Source organism: Colius striatus, chromosome 14 (genome assembly GCF_028858725.1).
Source record: "Colius striatus isolate bColStr4 chromosome 14, bColStr4.1.hap1, whole genome shotgun sequence".
NCBI classification, from domain to species: domain Eukaryota; kingdom Metazoa; phylum Chordata; class Aves; order Coliiformes; family Coliidae; genus Colius; species Colius striatus.
Genome location: NC_084772.1, coordinates 3,860,570 through 3,875,201, shown reverse-complemented (window position 1 = coordinate 3,875,201; position 14,632 = coordinate 3,860,570). Strand labels below are relative to the sequence as shown.

The 14,632-nt window shown below is 40.0% G+C and overlaps 2 protein-coding genes across 7 annotated transcripts in view; one reads left to right on the top strand and one right to left on the bottom strand.

Annotated features, from left to right (window-relative positions):
• Positions 1-62: 62 nt before the first annotated feature.
• Positions 63-5,247, top strand: SLC7A6OS (solute carrier family 7 member 6 opposite strand). Of its 2 annotated transcripts, none has more exons than XM_062007739.1 (5): positions 63-252; positions 599-976; positions 2,719-2,916; positions 3,750-3,879; positions 4,324-5,247. In XM_062007739.1, exons 1-5 carry the CDS (start codon positions 82-84, stop codon positions 4,443-4,445), a joined length of 999 nt encoding a protein of 332 aa, XP_061863723.1. In that variant the 5' UTR covers positions 63-81; the 3' UTR covers positions 4,446-5,247. The 2 variants fall into 2 exon arrangements, with proteins under 2 accessions (XP_061863723.1, XP_061863722.1); XM_062007738.1 differs by having other exon boundaries at positions 2,716-2,916.
• Positions 5,248-6,559: 1,312 nt separating this feature from the next.
• Positions 6,560-14,632, bottom strand: part of SLC7A6 (solute carrier family 7 member 6) — a 28,382-nt gene continuing 20,309 nt past the window's right edge. For all 5 annotated transcript variants that reach the window (XM_062007735.1, XM_062007733.1, XM_062007734.1 and 2 more), the window contains exons 6-10: positions 10,696-10,799; positions 9,614-9,710; positions 9,297-9,446; positions 8,515-8,698; positions 6,560-7,173 (exon numbers count right to left, since the gene is read on the bottom strand). In XM_062007735.1, the coding sequence (XP_061863719.1) occupies positions 7,079-7,173; positions 8,515-8,698; positions 9,297-9,446; positions 9,614-9,710; positions 10,696-10,799 (630 nt within the window). In that variant the 3' untranslated portion in view covers positions 6,560-7,078. The remainder of the gene's footprint in view (positions 7,174-8,514; positions 8,699-9,296; positions 9,447-9,613; positions 9,711-10,695; positions 10,800-14,632) is intronic.

Sequence of the window (14,632 nt, the reverse complement as noted above, 5' to 3'; positions counted from 1 at the left end):
GGGCGGAGCGGAGCGGGGGCGGAGCAGAAGCAGAGCCGAACGGCCCCGCCCCGCCCCCGGCGGGCCCCGTCGTGCGGCGCCATGGAGCGGGCGGCCGTGCTGCGCGTCAGGCGGAAGCGCGGCGGGACGGAGCCGGCCGGGGCCTTGCTCCTGGCCTGCAAACGGCCGCGCTCGGACCCCGATCAGCAGCCCGACGGCGATCACGAGCCCGAGAGGAACGTCTTTAAGCTGGTGGCCACGGTGTCTTCTAAGGTACGGCGGGCTGGTGGGAGGCCGGAGCCGCGGCTCAGGCGGGTAAGGGCGGGTTGATGGGGCCGAGGCGTTTCGTTGTGCTCCTCAAGGGGATTCTGACAGCAGCGAGCGAGCTCCGGGGTTATAGATGTAAACATTCATGAGGTCACCCCTCGGTCTTCAAGCTAAAGAGCCCCAGCTCCCTCAGCCTTTCATCACAAGGGAGATGTTCCCCTCCATCATCCCTGAACTGCAGTCCTCAAATAGGAAGCATCAGCAATAGTGATTATTAATCACTTCTAGGCAGGAGTGTGACTTTCTGTGTTAACAGTGTCACTCTGTTCCTCCTTTTTGCTCCTCTACCCAGAGTGAACCAGTTCAGAAATACGTCCAAGAAGTGATCACTCGAGACAAAGCAGCGCAGAGTCTGCGCCCCTCTTTAGGCAGCACTCAGCGGGTCATTCAGGAGCTCCGTTCTTCCAAGCAAGTGAAAAGGAAGGAAAACCGTTACCGGGTGGTTGCCAGCCACCGACCCCTCTGTACAGAGGCTGCTACACCCACCACAAACAGTGAGGTGTCGGCGGATGGTGCCAGAGCAGCCTCCAGAGCAACGGAAGATGCCTCCCAGAAGGAGAGCGGTGATGGTGAGAAGGGTTCAGATTGCTGTGGGAAATTCCAGCTCTTTGATATCGTACAAGAAGAGGAGGCGGTGGGAGACTCCGGTGTGACTGCTGCAAACCCACAGGTCAGCAAACGAACCTCGTGCCCTTTGATGTCGCTGTTGGCTGGTAGATGTGGGCAGACTGACTGCTGGGGAAGGGGTTTTGCATTCCAAGTACGCCACTGTTTAATAGGAGCTTTAGATACTGGCAAGTTGGAATATTGTACAGGGAGTGACTTTCATTAGGTTCCTTAAAGGCACCAATGTTGGGAGTTGGCTGCTGCAGGAAGGACTTGTACCACCCTGGTTTTTCTGTCCCCTGATGTCAGGTGAGTCTCTGAGGTTTTTTTATTAACAACTTCTCTACCTAGAATTCAGTGTCTTCTCTTCTACCCAGATGCCTAGGAATGTCACTTGTAGGCAAGATTCACTAAAGATACTTTTGAGCCTCCCCATAATGTATTGTATATTTTGGTTTTAGCAGAACTCTAGGTGTTTGACAGGCTGTGTAAGCCCCTATATCCATTTTCCATTGGTATTACAAGTTAGGTGTGTTTTCAGCTGGAGGGATATCTGCTCAACATCTAGTATGGTTTTAAGTATGAAGAACCTCTGCTTTCTCTGTAGTGTTACATCCTGCTTGCAGAGTGTTGAGATTTTGTATTAGAGACTTGTAACTATATGGAAAAGAAGGTAAGAGCGCTGTATGTGCTTTCTTTACTGGCTCCTTCACCATAGGTAGGTACATGTGGATGCTTTACATATGCAGGCCATCACAGCTCTGAGGAAAACTGAAGATAACCGGGTGAGGAAGAGCCCAACCAGCTAACATCCTTCAGTGTGTCTTATAGGCTATTTAAAGGCTTTGCCATCAAACTTCAGTTGAACTCTCTATTAAGCAAGTAGCTCAAAACAGACATTTGAGATGTTGGTTAACTGTTACCTGTCACTCTGCTGATTAGAAAAACAGAAGTGAAACTGAGTTAGCATCAGAATTTTCCTCTTACTTTTCCAGAGCTAGCACCAAGTGTTGAAAGCAAGAAGTAAGCTTTCTTTTTCATTCTGTGAGTGTGTAGACATGAATGAAAGTCTGCTCTGTCGCTGTTCTTCAGTAGTTCAGGAGACAGTGTTGTGGATTGGACAAGATATTCTGCAAAGCCCTAGCAGAGAAAAAACTGATAGTAAAAACCTGCCTGTATAGACCTTCAAGTGCAAGACACTAAAGCAAACAGATTGCAAGTAATTTACTAGGAAGGAGAAATCATGAAGAAATTTCTTCTGTGTTCACGTTGAAGTCAGGAAATAAAAAACCTGTCTCTAGGGCCTGTCAGCCTTTGCCTATTAATCTGCCACATTTTCATTGTTCCTCCTGCACACTTTGCATACTGTAGTGTGCTTGCATCGTGCTACTGTGTGCACGTCTTTCCTGCAGCATTGCAAATGCAACTCTACAACTCACAGGGTGTCTTAAAACTTTTCAACCAACCTGTCATCAGAAACAGATGGAACAGTTCTACAGGATTAGTCACATCCCCTTCAGTAGTTTCTGATGAACTTATCCCAGAAGTTTTTCCTATTACCTGAACAAGGCATGGCTGCACAGAACTGCAGTAATTATCTGGTGTCTTTCTGTTCCTAGGTTGCTAATGTTCTAAACACCAAGATTCCAATGGGAAAGTGTTTCAGTCTAAGGTTTCAGAGTGTCATTCATAGGTAGCTGTTTGCTACTGTCCTCAAAGAAAACTGTTGGCTGTAACCAAGAATTCTGTGTGCGTGGCTTCAGTGGAAATATGCATTTTTGTATTTTCTGGGGTTTTTTTCAGCAGAAGACTGATCCAGATGTGATTCTTTGCAATGCAGTAGAGATGATCCGTGAGCGTTTAAATGTATCTGAAGATGGCAAAAAAGAACACCATGAGAAAGAAGAGGAGTATGTTTATGACATCTACTACATGGAAACGTCAGCCCCTGGCTGGATCCAGAACATCCTTTCTGTACAGCCCTATAGAGAAGAATATGAACTGGTAAGGGTGTGGGAAAACAGATCTTGCTTAAATAGAGGTTGTGACTTAAACATGCTTAAAGTTCTGTCATTGAAAGCTGCCATGCCAAGAAGGATCTGGTGTGACTCTCCATACATGCCCAGGACTTCTATGTTAGGATCTTTGGAACTGCCAGGCCTGTGTTCCTGCAGGCTACCATTGATTCGAGCAAATTATGATACCAAAGGGATAGTGTTCACAAGAACTGGTCCAGCTTCAAGTTGCCAAATGAATTTTGGCACAGATGTAACCTGACATAATTATCTTCTCATTTGTGATTAGGGGGCGGTGATTAAAATGTAGGTGTAAATATGCCTGAGTGGAAAACAGGAGCAAGGGGTGACTCACAACTTTTTGATATTTGAGGACTTTAGTCTGAGGTATTTTCTTGTAATAGAATTGTCCTTTGGTGACTGTGGGGTTAGGAAGTTAAATGTAAGCGTTAGTCTTTCATTGTATAGCTGCTGTGATGAGTAAATGTGGATATCAGAAAGCTGAAGCTACTTATTCTTTGCCTGTATATATTACACTGCTGTTGAAGTGAGTAGGATTAATTTATACACTATCTGTAGCATTTAAATACCAAACTGGAACACATAAATGCACAATTCAACTGATCTTTCATCTAAAGCAGATTTTTCTGTTATGGCAAATACACTGACAACATGGATTTTTCTGCAGTGTGTCGTTAACTCTGGAATTATTTATGCATTCAGTAAATCTCTTGTGTCTTTATGATCTGTACAGTACTGCACAGGTGGATGAAAAACCACTTCATGATGAGTGTATTTATAGTGTTTTGTGTTGACACGCAGGTAGGTGATGATCACGTTCCAGGGGAAATATATGAAGATGAAGATGATGAAAATGATGAAAATAACTGGCGTAATGACTATCCTGATGAAGATGAATTCTTAGCAGAGGAAGATGGTGATGGAGAAAAGGGTATGCCTGTCATAAATACCATCTGCTTTCATGCTGTGCACATGTAAATCCCATCCTTCTTACACGTTGTCTCTAAAAAACCAACTAACTGAACGCTGCTGGGGTAGTGTTCTGCTTTTACAATGGGTTAAATGTGCTCAGAGAAGGATCATCTTTCTTGGAACTGCAAGGGATCTTAGTGTTTTTGCAAAGTCAAAATTAAGAACTCCATTTCAGGCTACTGCAGTTACTTGTTTTGAGAAGGAATGCATGACGTGGTTCCACCTGCTTGTGGACCATTGCCTCTACTTTCTTACCTCCCCATCCCAGTGCTCTCCAAGCACCGTTCAGACTTCACCTAATATAGATTTTGTACTTGTTAGTTACTCAAGAAGCTTAAAATAGTCTAATTAACCTGTTTTTTAACTAAAAACAAGGGATAAAGTATTGATGCTTTTCCTTTAGACTCTGAAGAGAGCTTCAGTGATGAGGACCAATGCTACAGGAGAAGAACATGGAGCAAATACAGACAGGAGATTCTACAGGAATTTGGATATGATGAGATTCAGGATTTGGATTCTGACTAACCACCCTCTTTTGAAGGTGAAAGGAATACTGAAGGTGAAATTCTACTGTTGCAAAAGCACTGAAAATCCAGATGGCTGCTGATGGCTATTTGTAAGAATACTAAACTAAAAACAACCCAACCAAAAACACCCAACCTCACAAAACCTTTGTAAGCTGTGTAAGCTGTGCTCACTGGGGCAATAGGACACCAGTCTTTAGGTGGATGAACTTTTAAGCTATTTTTTTGGCCTCACTGGCCTTGTGAAACTTGTTGGTTCATCCTACTGGTTACTAAGACTTGAGTGTGAGATACTGATTGTGCTTCCAGTAAATGGTTCCAATAAATCCTTTTACTATCTGAGCAGCCAACTTCAGCTGGTAAACAGAGGGGTGTGAAGATGGCCACTTGGCAATACGAATTTCCAAGCTCCTATGTGCTTTAAGAGAGTTTTTGTGCCCATTCTGAAGGAACTTTTTGTTTTTAAAGCTGCTTGCAGAAACATTTGTACTTGTACTGACAACACCTCCACCTTACAATTGAAGGGACTGTTGGCAGCAGCCCTTCTGCTTATGACAAATGTGTCAGGTTTCCCAATAAGATCAAGGAGACTGATGTGATGACAAGTAGAAGGCCTGGAAAAAGGCACTCGGGACAGAGTGCTGTCTACTGTATTTGTTCTGAGTTTCAAGTCTTTGCAAGTGTGTGGGCATATGAAATGCATGGTCCTGTCCATCTTATTGCTGGATCTCTCCAGGAGTTTTGCTGTTGGAGTAGAACAATGTATGTGCATTTAAAGTTGTAAATAAAGAACTTTTGACTAAGTTTTCTTCACTCATTTAAAGCTTGTAGGAGTTGGTACAGCTGAAGTTATTGTTAGCATTTTAACTTGCATCCATACATCTTTAACACAACTTAATCTTACCTGTTTGGTCACAAAGTATTTAATCATGTTCCTACTTGAGTCTGTAAAAAGTAGCTAATAGGATATTAGACCAAGGTCCTTCAGGAGATGTAAGTTGCAACAGTGACTGTAGGTCAATCAGTTCTGGCTGGTGCTGTCAGGGCAGTGGAGGCAAAAATACGGTTTTTTCTTGGTTTCACAGAAAAGGTTGGTATGGCTTTTAAACTATGCCACTCCCCCAGGCTGGTAAACTCTGCTTAGCCCACTGGACAGGCATCTCAACTTGGATACTGAACTCACTCTAATCAGATGCAAGATTAAAAAGGTGTATTATAGCTAAATGCTAATACTGAAAAGATCCCACACCTTTACCTGCCACACATGCACAAAGTTCCTCAGCTAGAATTTAACCATATTAAATCCCAATGCTGCTTTATAAAGGTAGCCCAAGATGCTGTTTTATGTTAGTCTTCATCATCTACTACCATTTGGCATTATCTGTAGCTTCTAAATCAATCTTTGCTAGGGAGTCACAGGTATTCTATTATCCAAGTGGCTGATGCAAATGTGGCACAGCACTTCAGCCTTGATCTTGTGATTCAAGATTTACTTCAACTTAAACACAGAAAAAAACTGCACAAACTTGGGTCAACTGAGGTAAACTCTCTGAACTGAAAAATTCCAGGTATGTCTTTGAAATCTCTCACTTTGCTAGCCAAATACAGTGGCTTCATGTTACCTTTTGCTGCACCAAAATTCGGTATCAAAGTGTCCTGATATTAGGCTTATGGCTTTGGAATTACAAATATTACTAATTAGCATCACTCTGTATTTCAATACTATTTATTTCTGGTTTTACTCCTTTCTCCCTGCTACTTAGCTTTCAAGATAGACTTGCTGCCACAGAACTTCTGCTCTAGAAGAAAAAAAGCAAGTGGTTTATCCTGTATGGTTTCAGACAGTCGTTTTCTAGTAGTGAAAGGGCATTTTCTGACTGCTGAGGTAACACTGCTAGTATGTGTTCACTGAAACAGTTCAGCAACAACTGCTTACAAGCTTCAAACTGAATATTTTAATTTTGGAAGTTTCATAAAGCCTATGAAAAGTTGGCCAAGTACTAACAAGCTAAGAGAAAAACAAATCATCAAGTGTTGATTGAATCCATGCCAGTCAGATACCACATTTCCACACAGCCTACAGAATAATACTTCTCTTCAAGGGATAAAGGTTGGTTCAGTCTTTAACATAGCACAACTTTATTCATTTTTCTACTAATGATGATAAATCAGGTAGTTTGTTGTGACCAGTTATCTTCTGGGATAAGAACTGAAATAGCACAGCAAATCATGTCATGCAAACATCCATCAGAAGCTGGAAATGACGTTTGGTCTTCTGAGCCAAAGTAGTTTTCAACCTCACCAGCTGGTTCTGCAGAAATCTAATTTGATCCATTAGCTCTTACCATTTTAATACCAATTCTGAAGAAGGAACAGTATTGACACATAGGTTGTGTGCCTGAAATGGGCAGGTAATCATTATCCAATGAAAAAAATCCTGAAAATATGCCACAGTTCAGGAGGGTGATGCAAGGGCACGATCAGTGTGGGAATCCAACTGCAAGGAGGTACAACTTCGGTGTTTCTGAAACACCACTGGAAACAGTTTTCACCTTTTTTCCAGTTCCATCTCATTCACTTTGCTGTCATAATTGCTTTATTCCCCCTCCTGTTTCTTCTAATGACTTTGATATTTTAGTTGGATTTGTTTTCTAACTTCTTTTCTTCATTTGTGTCCATCTCTGTTAAAACACAGTAACAGAGCAACTGCATGTTTCGCGTGACGGCACCTGCAGAGGAAATGGGAGATAAATCAGAACAGTCACTTAACTCTAATTACACAACATGCATCTTACTGGTGAAAGTTAGTTGTCAAGAATGCTGCCTCACTTGTCTTAAGGCAAACAAATAATAAAAGATAATACAAAAAGTGTCTTCCACTCAATTTGGTTTTGAACAGATCATGTTTAAAAGTGTTCCTGGGGTGTTTTTCTTCTTAGGCACTCTGCCAAGTAACTGTAATAAAATATTTCTCTAGTAAAGTTGGTAGAATAAAAAAAAAACACACAGGAAAGTGACAAGATTACTGAGTATTTACATATTCACTGGCTGCTGCAGCACCACATCCCATTGCATTCTAAGACTATGCTTCGACCTCCCTTTTCACACTGACATAGTAACAATGACAACAATGCACTGCTGGAGACAAAATTCTAATGTAACTACAGCAATTCAATAGAAGGCAAAATTTCATCTGTAACTGATGTAAAGTCTGTCCATCTTCAAACAACTGATTCAGTAAAGCAAGAAAGTTAGCTCATGTTAATGTCCAGGCCATGTACAGTCATCAACCTTGCTTAAGAAGGAGACTTTTCATGTGCTTGATTAAAGAGAAAATGTGTAAAAACTGAAGATAAAATCTGTAGAAAGCAGATGGTCTTTTAAATATGGAGTAAACAAAATCTGAGTGTAAAAACATACATATCAAATCAGCATACCCCTTTACTGGGTCTGGCTGGGATCAGTTTGCATTCTCCACAGCAGCCCATAAGGTGCTGTGGTTTGGATCAGCAGTTCAAACAGGGTTTGTTTTGGACAGGGATGTTTTGGAAGCTGCTGAACAGTTTGTGCAGTATCAAGGCCTCTTTTTTTTAAAAAAAAACCCCTCCCATTGTGCTTTCCCCACAGCCTGCAGGATGGGATTGGGCAGGAAGTTTAGAGAGGAGATGGCCAGAAGAGCTGACCTAAACAAGGCCAAACGGTATTTCATGACATACGATATCAGACTCAACAATAAACATGGGTAGAGGAAGAGCTGCATGCCTGTCACAGGGCGTCTTCCACAGTGGTCACTGCTTGCAGACTGGCAGCACATCCCTCTGTTGTGGGACAGTGGTGCTTGTTTCTGAAGAAGGGTTTTTCCCCCCCTTTTTTCTTCACTTCCTAAACTGTCTCTTGACCAACAAGTTTTCTCACCCTTGTTCTCCCCATCCTCTCCTGCCAGGGGGTGCAGGTGAATGAGTAGCTCTATGGGTACTGGGGTTAACTCACCATAACCCTTTTCAAAACCAAGATTCACTTACTTAATTTTCCTCTTTTCTAACAACATTTCTGTCTAAAAAGAAACTTACCTAAAATCTTGTTGACAAACTGAGGTCTCCTTGAGGCAGGTAAATAAACTCCCAAGAAAAAGACTGGAATTCCAGATAAAGCAATGGCAATTCCAATCAGGGAATTTATCGTGTCGCTATAGAGTGGCACTACCACCAGAAACACAGTGCATATACAGAATATTATTGGGAAAGCCACACTCAGCTGGAGACACAAAAACAGAATAGAATGTTATTGAGATATTTGTTTTCTACAGTTACAAACGTTCTGGTGAGTCACAGAGTTTTTCCCTGTCAGCCTTACTTTGTGAAATGATCTGCTCTTCTACATCTGGCTATTTGGAAGCACAAACAAATTACAGAATTGTTCTTGAACAGAACTGCTGCTAAAGGTTGCAAAAGTAATCAATTATGGTAACTGCTGTGTGGAAAGAAACTATAGGAGTTCTGTGTACTTCATCTATAGTATGAAGTGTTTTTAGACACATCTAATAAACCTCAGGTAATAAGAATGTCTTCTTTGTGCAGAGTATTAATTAACCCAGACTTTGAGAAGGTGATAAGATGATATTATCCAGTTGACAGAGAAAAGGGATACTGATTGAACTAATGTACAATTAAAGAGCACACTGTTACAACAACCACTTGTCTAGCACACAAACTAGCTTTCATGGTACAATGTCTTATGTTCTGATCAATTTTTAACCTTTAAATGTAACACATATGGTCCAGATTTTAGACAGTACTTTTACATTATATGGAAGACAGAGATTTTAAACAATTCTTTAGTGAATAAGTATTACCTTAAGAGGCCTGGGTCGATCTGGTTCCTTCCAACGTAGATATAACTGGCCAGCAATAGAGAGACCAACAAAAAACCAGTAACTGAAACTGAAGTAATTAATAAGCTTGAAGACATCTTTCACAGCCAGGTAAATAAGGGTCATAGCACACTGTCAGAAAAAAAGGGGAAAAAAGAGAGAAATCACTCTCAGCAATCACCTCCATGACAAAAAATATGAAGTTCTCTCATGACTTTTAAAATGTTTTCACAGTTTTCCTTTAAATAATTGCTACAGTCCCATCCAAACAGCTGGAAAGAAAACCCAGAATAACTTACGTTGAAGAGCAGCGCTGGCACGGGTGTAAATCTCTGTATGTGTATCATAGACAAGAGATCAGGAAGATGACCTTCTCGAGATCCTACAAAAAATAACCTGTAAAACAAAACCCATCCGAAAACAGATGCTGAGGCCACAGGCCACAGAAAATGTGTTCCAGAAAATCAAGGAACAATATCAACCAAAATAAGTAGTTAAACTATTGAATTTCCATCTTTTAGACTGAAGGTGGATTCAGCCCTTCTTGTAGAGATGTGCTGTACAACAACCATTAAAAGATCCGTAAGCTTTTAGAAACATGCTGTTAACCTCCATTTTAAATAACAATCCTACAGGAAAAATAGAAAACATGTAACCAAAACAAGTTTCTGTTGTTTTAAACAATCCTAAAAGCCAGCACTGACAACATTCCAGTTTATAGCAGAAGAGTTTTCAGTGCCAGCCAGGAGAGATTGCCATTTCTCTAAAAGAGATCACTCAACCATAACACTCAAAAAACAGCCATGGGTAATTTTAATATCAACTGCAGATCGTTCTGTATTGACTGCTTCTCCAGATCATTTGTTCTCAGTACAGAGGCATTGGGCATAGATTCAATAAGCAGGAAAGATCTTAAAATGTCTGATCTTATCTAAAACTTTCACTAGTCACATCCATTATCAGCATCCTGAGCTTTATAGCTGCAGCTCAACAGAACTAACAACTTTTAAAGCTTTTTACTTGAAAAAACCTTAAACATACCGATTTTTAAAAGCAAATACATGTGAAAACAAGAACTTGCCAGAATGATTGTGTCAAATAAAATGGAAGATGACTCAAACTAATTAGAGGGCCTGAGGACTGACCACAGGGACAACATTCATTTCATGTTCGATTGTACTCTGCATACTGCTAGGAACACTCTAGGGAAGTAAGACAGCATACACACACACAGGTTTATTAGGTCTGTTATTTTCTTGTGGCTACTCATTACAGGTTGCATTACAAAAGTATTTTTGCCACTTTCTTAATAGATGAACATAATAGTAACATATAAAAATACTTATGAACATTTTGTCAAACAGAAAGAGATCTGCACTACCTTGATGATGCTAGAATTGAAGCATTCAGTCCACCAAAACAAGAAAAGGCTACAGCAATGGGAATGGTCCAGCTGAAGATACCAAATACCTGGTCAGCAAATGTCTGATGAAAGGGGAAAAGAAAAAGGAAACATGAAAAGATCTGCAACAAACCATATGTAAAACAACGGCATCAAAGCACGAAGGAGCACACAGCTTTTTAAAGCTTTGTAATTGATTTGTGGATTCTGAGTAAGCAACTAACTTCTTTAGCCAAGCAACAGAACTCACTTTTTCTGCTCACAAAGACAAAGCTCACACAGCAAACCAAAGTGTTTTTAGAATTGTCTCACCAGCTCTAATACATGTTATTATCTAACTGAACTACAGAACTACAGTAGTGGAACACAGTGACTACAGAGAATAAAGGACACAAATATGACATATCCAAAAAGGGAAATGCCATACTGTAGATGATAAACGTAGCTACCATCACACCTACTGTTTAAAGACCCTCTTCTATGAATCTGGTTGATTTTCTTCCATTCCCTAAGCAACGTCATCTTTTCCTTTAGCTCCACCAGGAGGGCCTCTGGGCTCTACTCTCACAATGTGACAAATGACAGAGTAAATATCTTATTAGCAGCAATTTGTTGATGTCGCTAGACAATACTGCAGGCCAACTTTGGTGACTTTCCATGAGAGAGTTCTGAAACCAAGAAGCCAGGAGCATCAAAGTTTCACAGCAAGAGCTAAAAATCATTGATTGCCATTGATCTAGGACCCATAATGACCATGGGTAATAGTTTGTGAGATATTGTCCTGGTAAATTCTGTTCAGCCTCCTGGATGGAGAAAAAAGGGAAAGAGTCTTAGAATATCAGACAAAGTGTTTGAAAAATCAAGAAATTTAATACACAAAAATTGTTTGACAGGTCTTCTAAATCTCACCTTGGCCTGAGCATTGTATGTGTCTGAACATTTAGCTTGTTTGGAGCAGAAAGCAGAAAACTGCTCATGCTGTGTGCAGACAACGTGGGTGGAACTGATAGGTAATGACTTCCATAATTTCTTTTACAGAAGCAAACTAACAGTCATGGTAGCAAAGGAATCATGTCTACATTAGAAGGCATGAAATCACTGCTTATAGAAATAGGAAGGAACATACTTATGTATTGTTATTCAAACAAACCCCAAAGATTTTGTGGGTATTAGAACATTTTACAACTCAGCAGGTAGCAGTTATCTAAACTTTTTAATGGACCTTTCTCTAAATCACTTTCTTAGCTCTCTCTTATCAATTTCAAGATCCTCAGACATAAAAAGCATATACACTAGTTCAGCTTTCTGCAGGTTTGGCTTTTTATAACAAGAAAATTTTCTTCAGTTGTTAATATCTTAGTATCCTGAAACACCTCCCGTTTCAACTACTGGTCTTCATCATAGCATTTATAAGCTAAGGACTTCAGCCAAAGTGAATTAACATTCAGAACTGGCCTTTGTTTGTAGTATATAAAGTTATCTGGATTTTACAGTGGTCAGATTTTGATCTAATTACTCCAGGAACAAGATCACCAAGAGCAATTCATTATGACCTGTTTTCAGAATATCAGAAAAGCCTAAATGTCTTAATACATATTTTTTTTTTCCTGAAATGAGTGAATGACTTTCATGAGGCAAGACCCTGTATTTAATGTCAATCTTTAAACCATAAAATGAAGAAAAAATACTGACATAAAACAAAGCTTGGCCAGTTAAACTTTCCTGTTCTTCGTCTGGGTTGGCAAGGTGCTCTGTTCAGCACATTATTCAGGTTAAGGTTCAGAGTCCAGCTCTGCCTAGCTGTATACCATCAGCTACATTAAAAAGCCAAATTTATTCCATCCTTTTGTGTAATTTAGTTGAGCCTCAGAAAAGGCAGATAGGATTTCCTGCTGCTAAGCAACAATGTAAAAGCATATAATCACTTCAATGGGATCCTTGCCAAGAGGCTCAAAGTCAATGCATCAACTGTTAGTCATCCTGATTCTTACTAAAGCACCCCCTTCCGGAGCTCATTTACTTTATATGTATTAACACAGTTTCCCTCAAAATGGGGCTTTAACATAGGGGTGGAAAAATGCACACACACAGATTCCCAGAGGAATTCTAAAAATTAACATGGGAAAAGCATAAAAGAACTAATCCATGTATGAATTCTATTTCATGCTGGCATCAGAACAGCAATTTAGCAAAAGACCATGCCATAAGAAATGTGTTCTGTGTACCACAGTTTACCCATCTGCCGTCAACTGAAACTCAACAAGCAACTAGTAATTTACTTTATTGTATATAAAAGATTTCTGCTGCTCAAGAACAATTACTAGAACCTATAGTGCTTCTCTCAGATCCTTATTGGATCTAAATGTAGCTCTGAGAAACCTGGTTTCACAAAGCAAAATGTAGTTCACAATGATTCATTGAATGAACTAATTGTCTTCTCAGAAGAATTAAGAATGAGTGCAAGACTCTGATAGTCAATTCTTGTAATATTTCCAAGGATAATTTAGACCTGGACTGCTGATTTCCAAATCCAAACAGTAAATTACTAGACATCAAACTTTAAAAAAGCTAAGATACAGAACTCACTCAACAAGATGTTAGAGAATTAAGATGTTTAGTAAGGCTGTCTAAAGGATAAGCATTTAGATAAGTAATATTAACAGCTAAAGTTAAAGAAGAGAAAGAAAAATATATGAATGTAATCTTATGCTGCAGGATGCAAGCTAGCTAACATGTCATATGGAGAAAACTTTTCCCCCAAAACGCAGGTTGGTGTTTGTTCTTTGCAAGCATTTCCCATTTGCTTTTGAAACACCTAGTAATGGGACAGAGTAGAATGTCAGATGTAGGACTAAGTCAAAAGCCATTTCCATCCTATAATGCATATCCAGTCTTTCTGAGATATGCTAATATTGTCTCACACATCCTGGAAAACAGCAATCACTGGTATGAGAGTTAAGGCAAAGCTATGGTATCCCAGCCACAACTTATACACAGATCAAGATGTTATAGATTCAGTGTATTCTGGATGCAAGCTATAATGATGTATAACAACTGCTGACCCAGCTCCAAGTCTAAATAATTAATTTACCCAGTTCTGTACAAGTCAAACTCTTCAAAGACATAACAATCTAATGATGGCCTTTACTAAACCCTGTCATTTCCAATGTACTTACTAACGTAGCCAGAAGTCATTCTATGATTCCTGACAAAGCAAAGAGGTGAGCATTAACTTCAAGAGCTAAATGTTTCCATAAGTGAGGCAATGCAAGAGTATTTTAGTTGAGACAGATCTAAAAAGTTCAGCTTAGTTTGCCACGTAGATCTGCCTGCAAAATGATCTTTCAGCAAATCCAAGTGGAAAGGTACCTGACGTTTGGCTAAGCTTTCTAGTGACATTAACTAGCTTAACATGTGCAGACCCACTGGCCTTTATACAGGTGTTTTCTTACAGGGTTTCACCCTCAATTCTAACATTTCTAACTACTCAGACAATAAACACACTTTTATACCCTAGAGTACACATTTATAAATCCTTCAAAACTCCCATTTTAACAGAAGCCAAGAGATGTCATCTCTGAAGCTGAGATACCCTCTCTTGTGAACAATGACAAAACCAAAAAGATCTCTGAAGTGTTTCTTGCAGAAAGTATTACTGAAGTGTAAGTAAAAGTGGCCACAGTAAGCATTCAACTGTATGCATATGTCAGAGGGTTATTTTGCATAAGAAAGAAGGGCAGAGAAAAGTACAAAAAGCAATCAAGTTATCAAGCACATACACCAGGTGCACAAATAAAAGGATGAGGGAGAAGAATTAGTGGCTGCTTTCTGCTAAAACTTCAATTACACAATCAAGGATCCTCCACAGTAGAGCTAGACATGGGCTCTGTTCTGAGCTCCTGACCAATTCCACTTT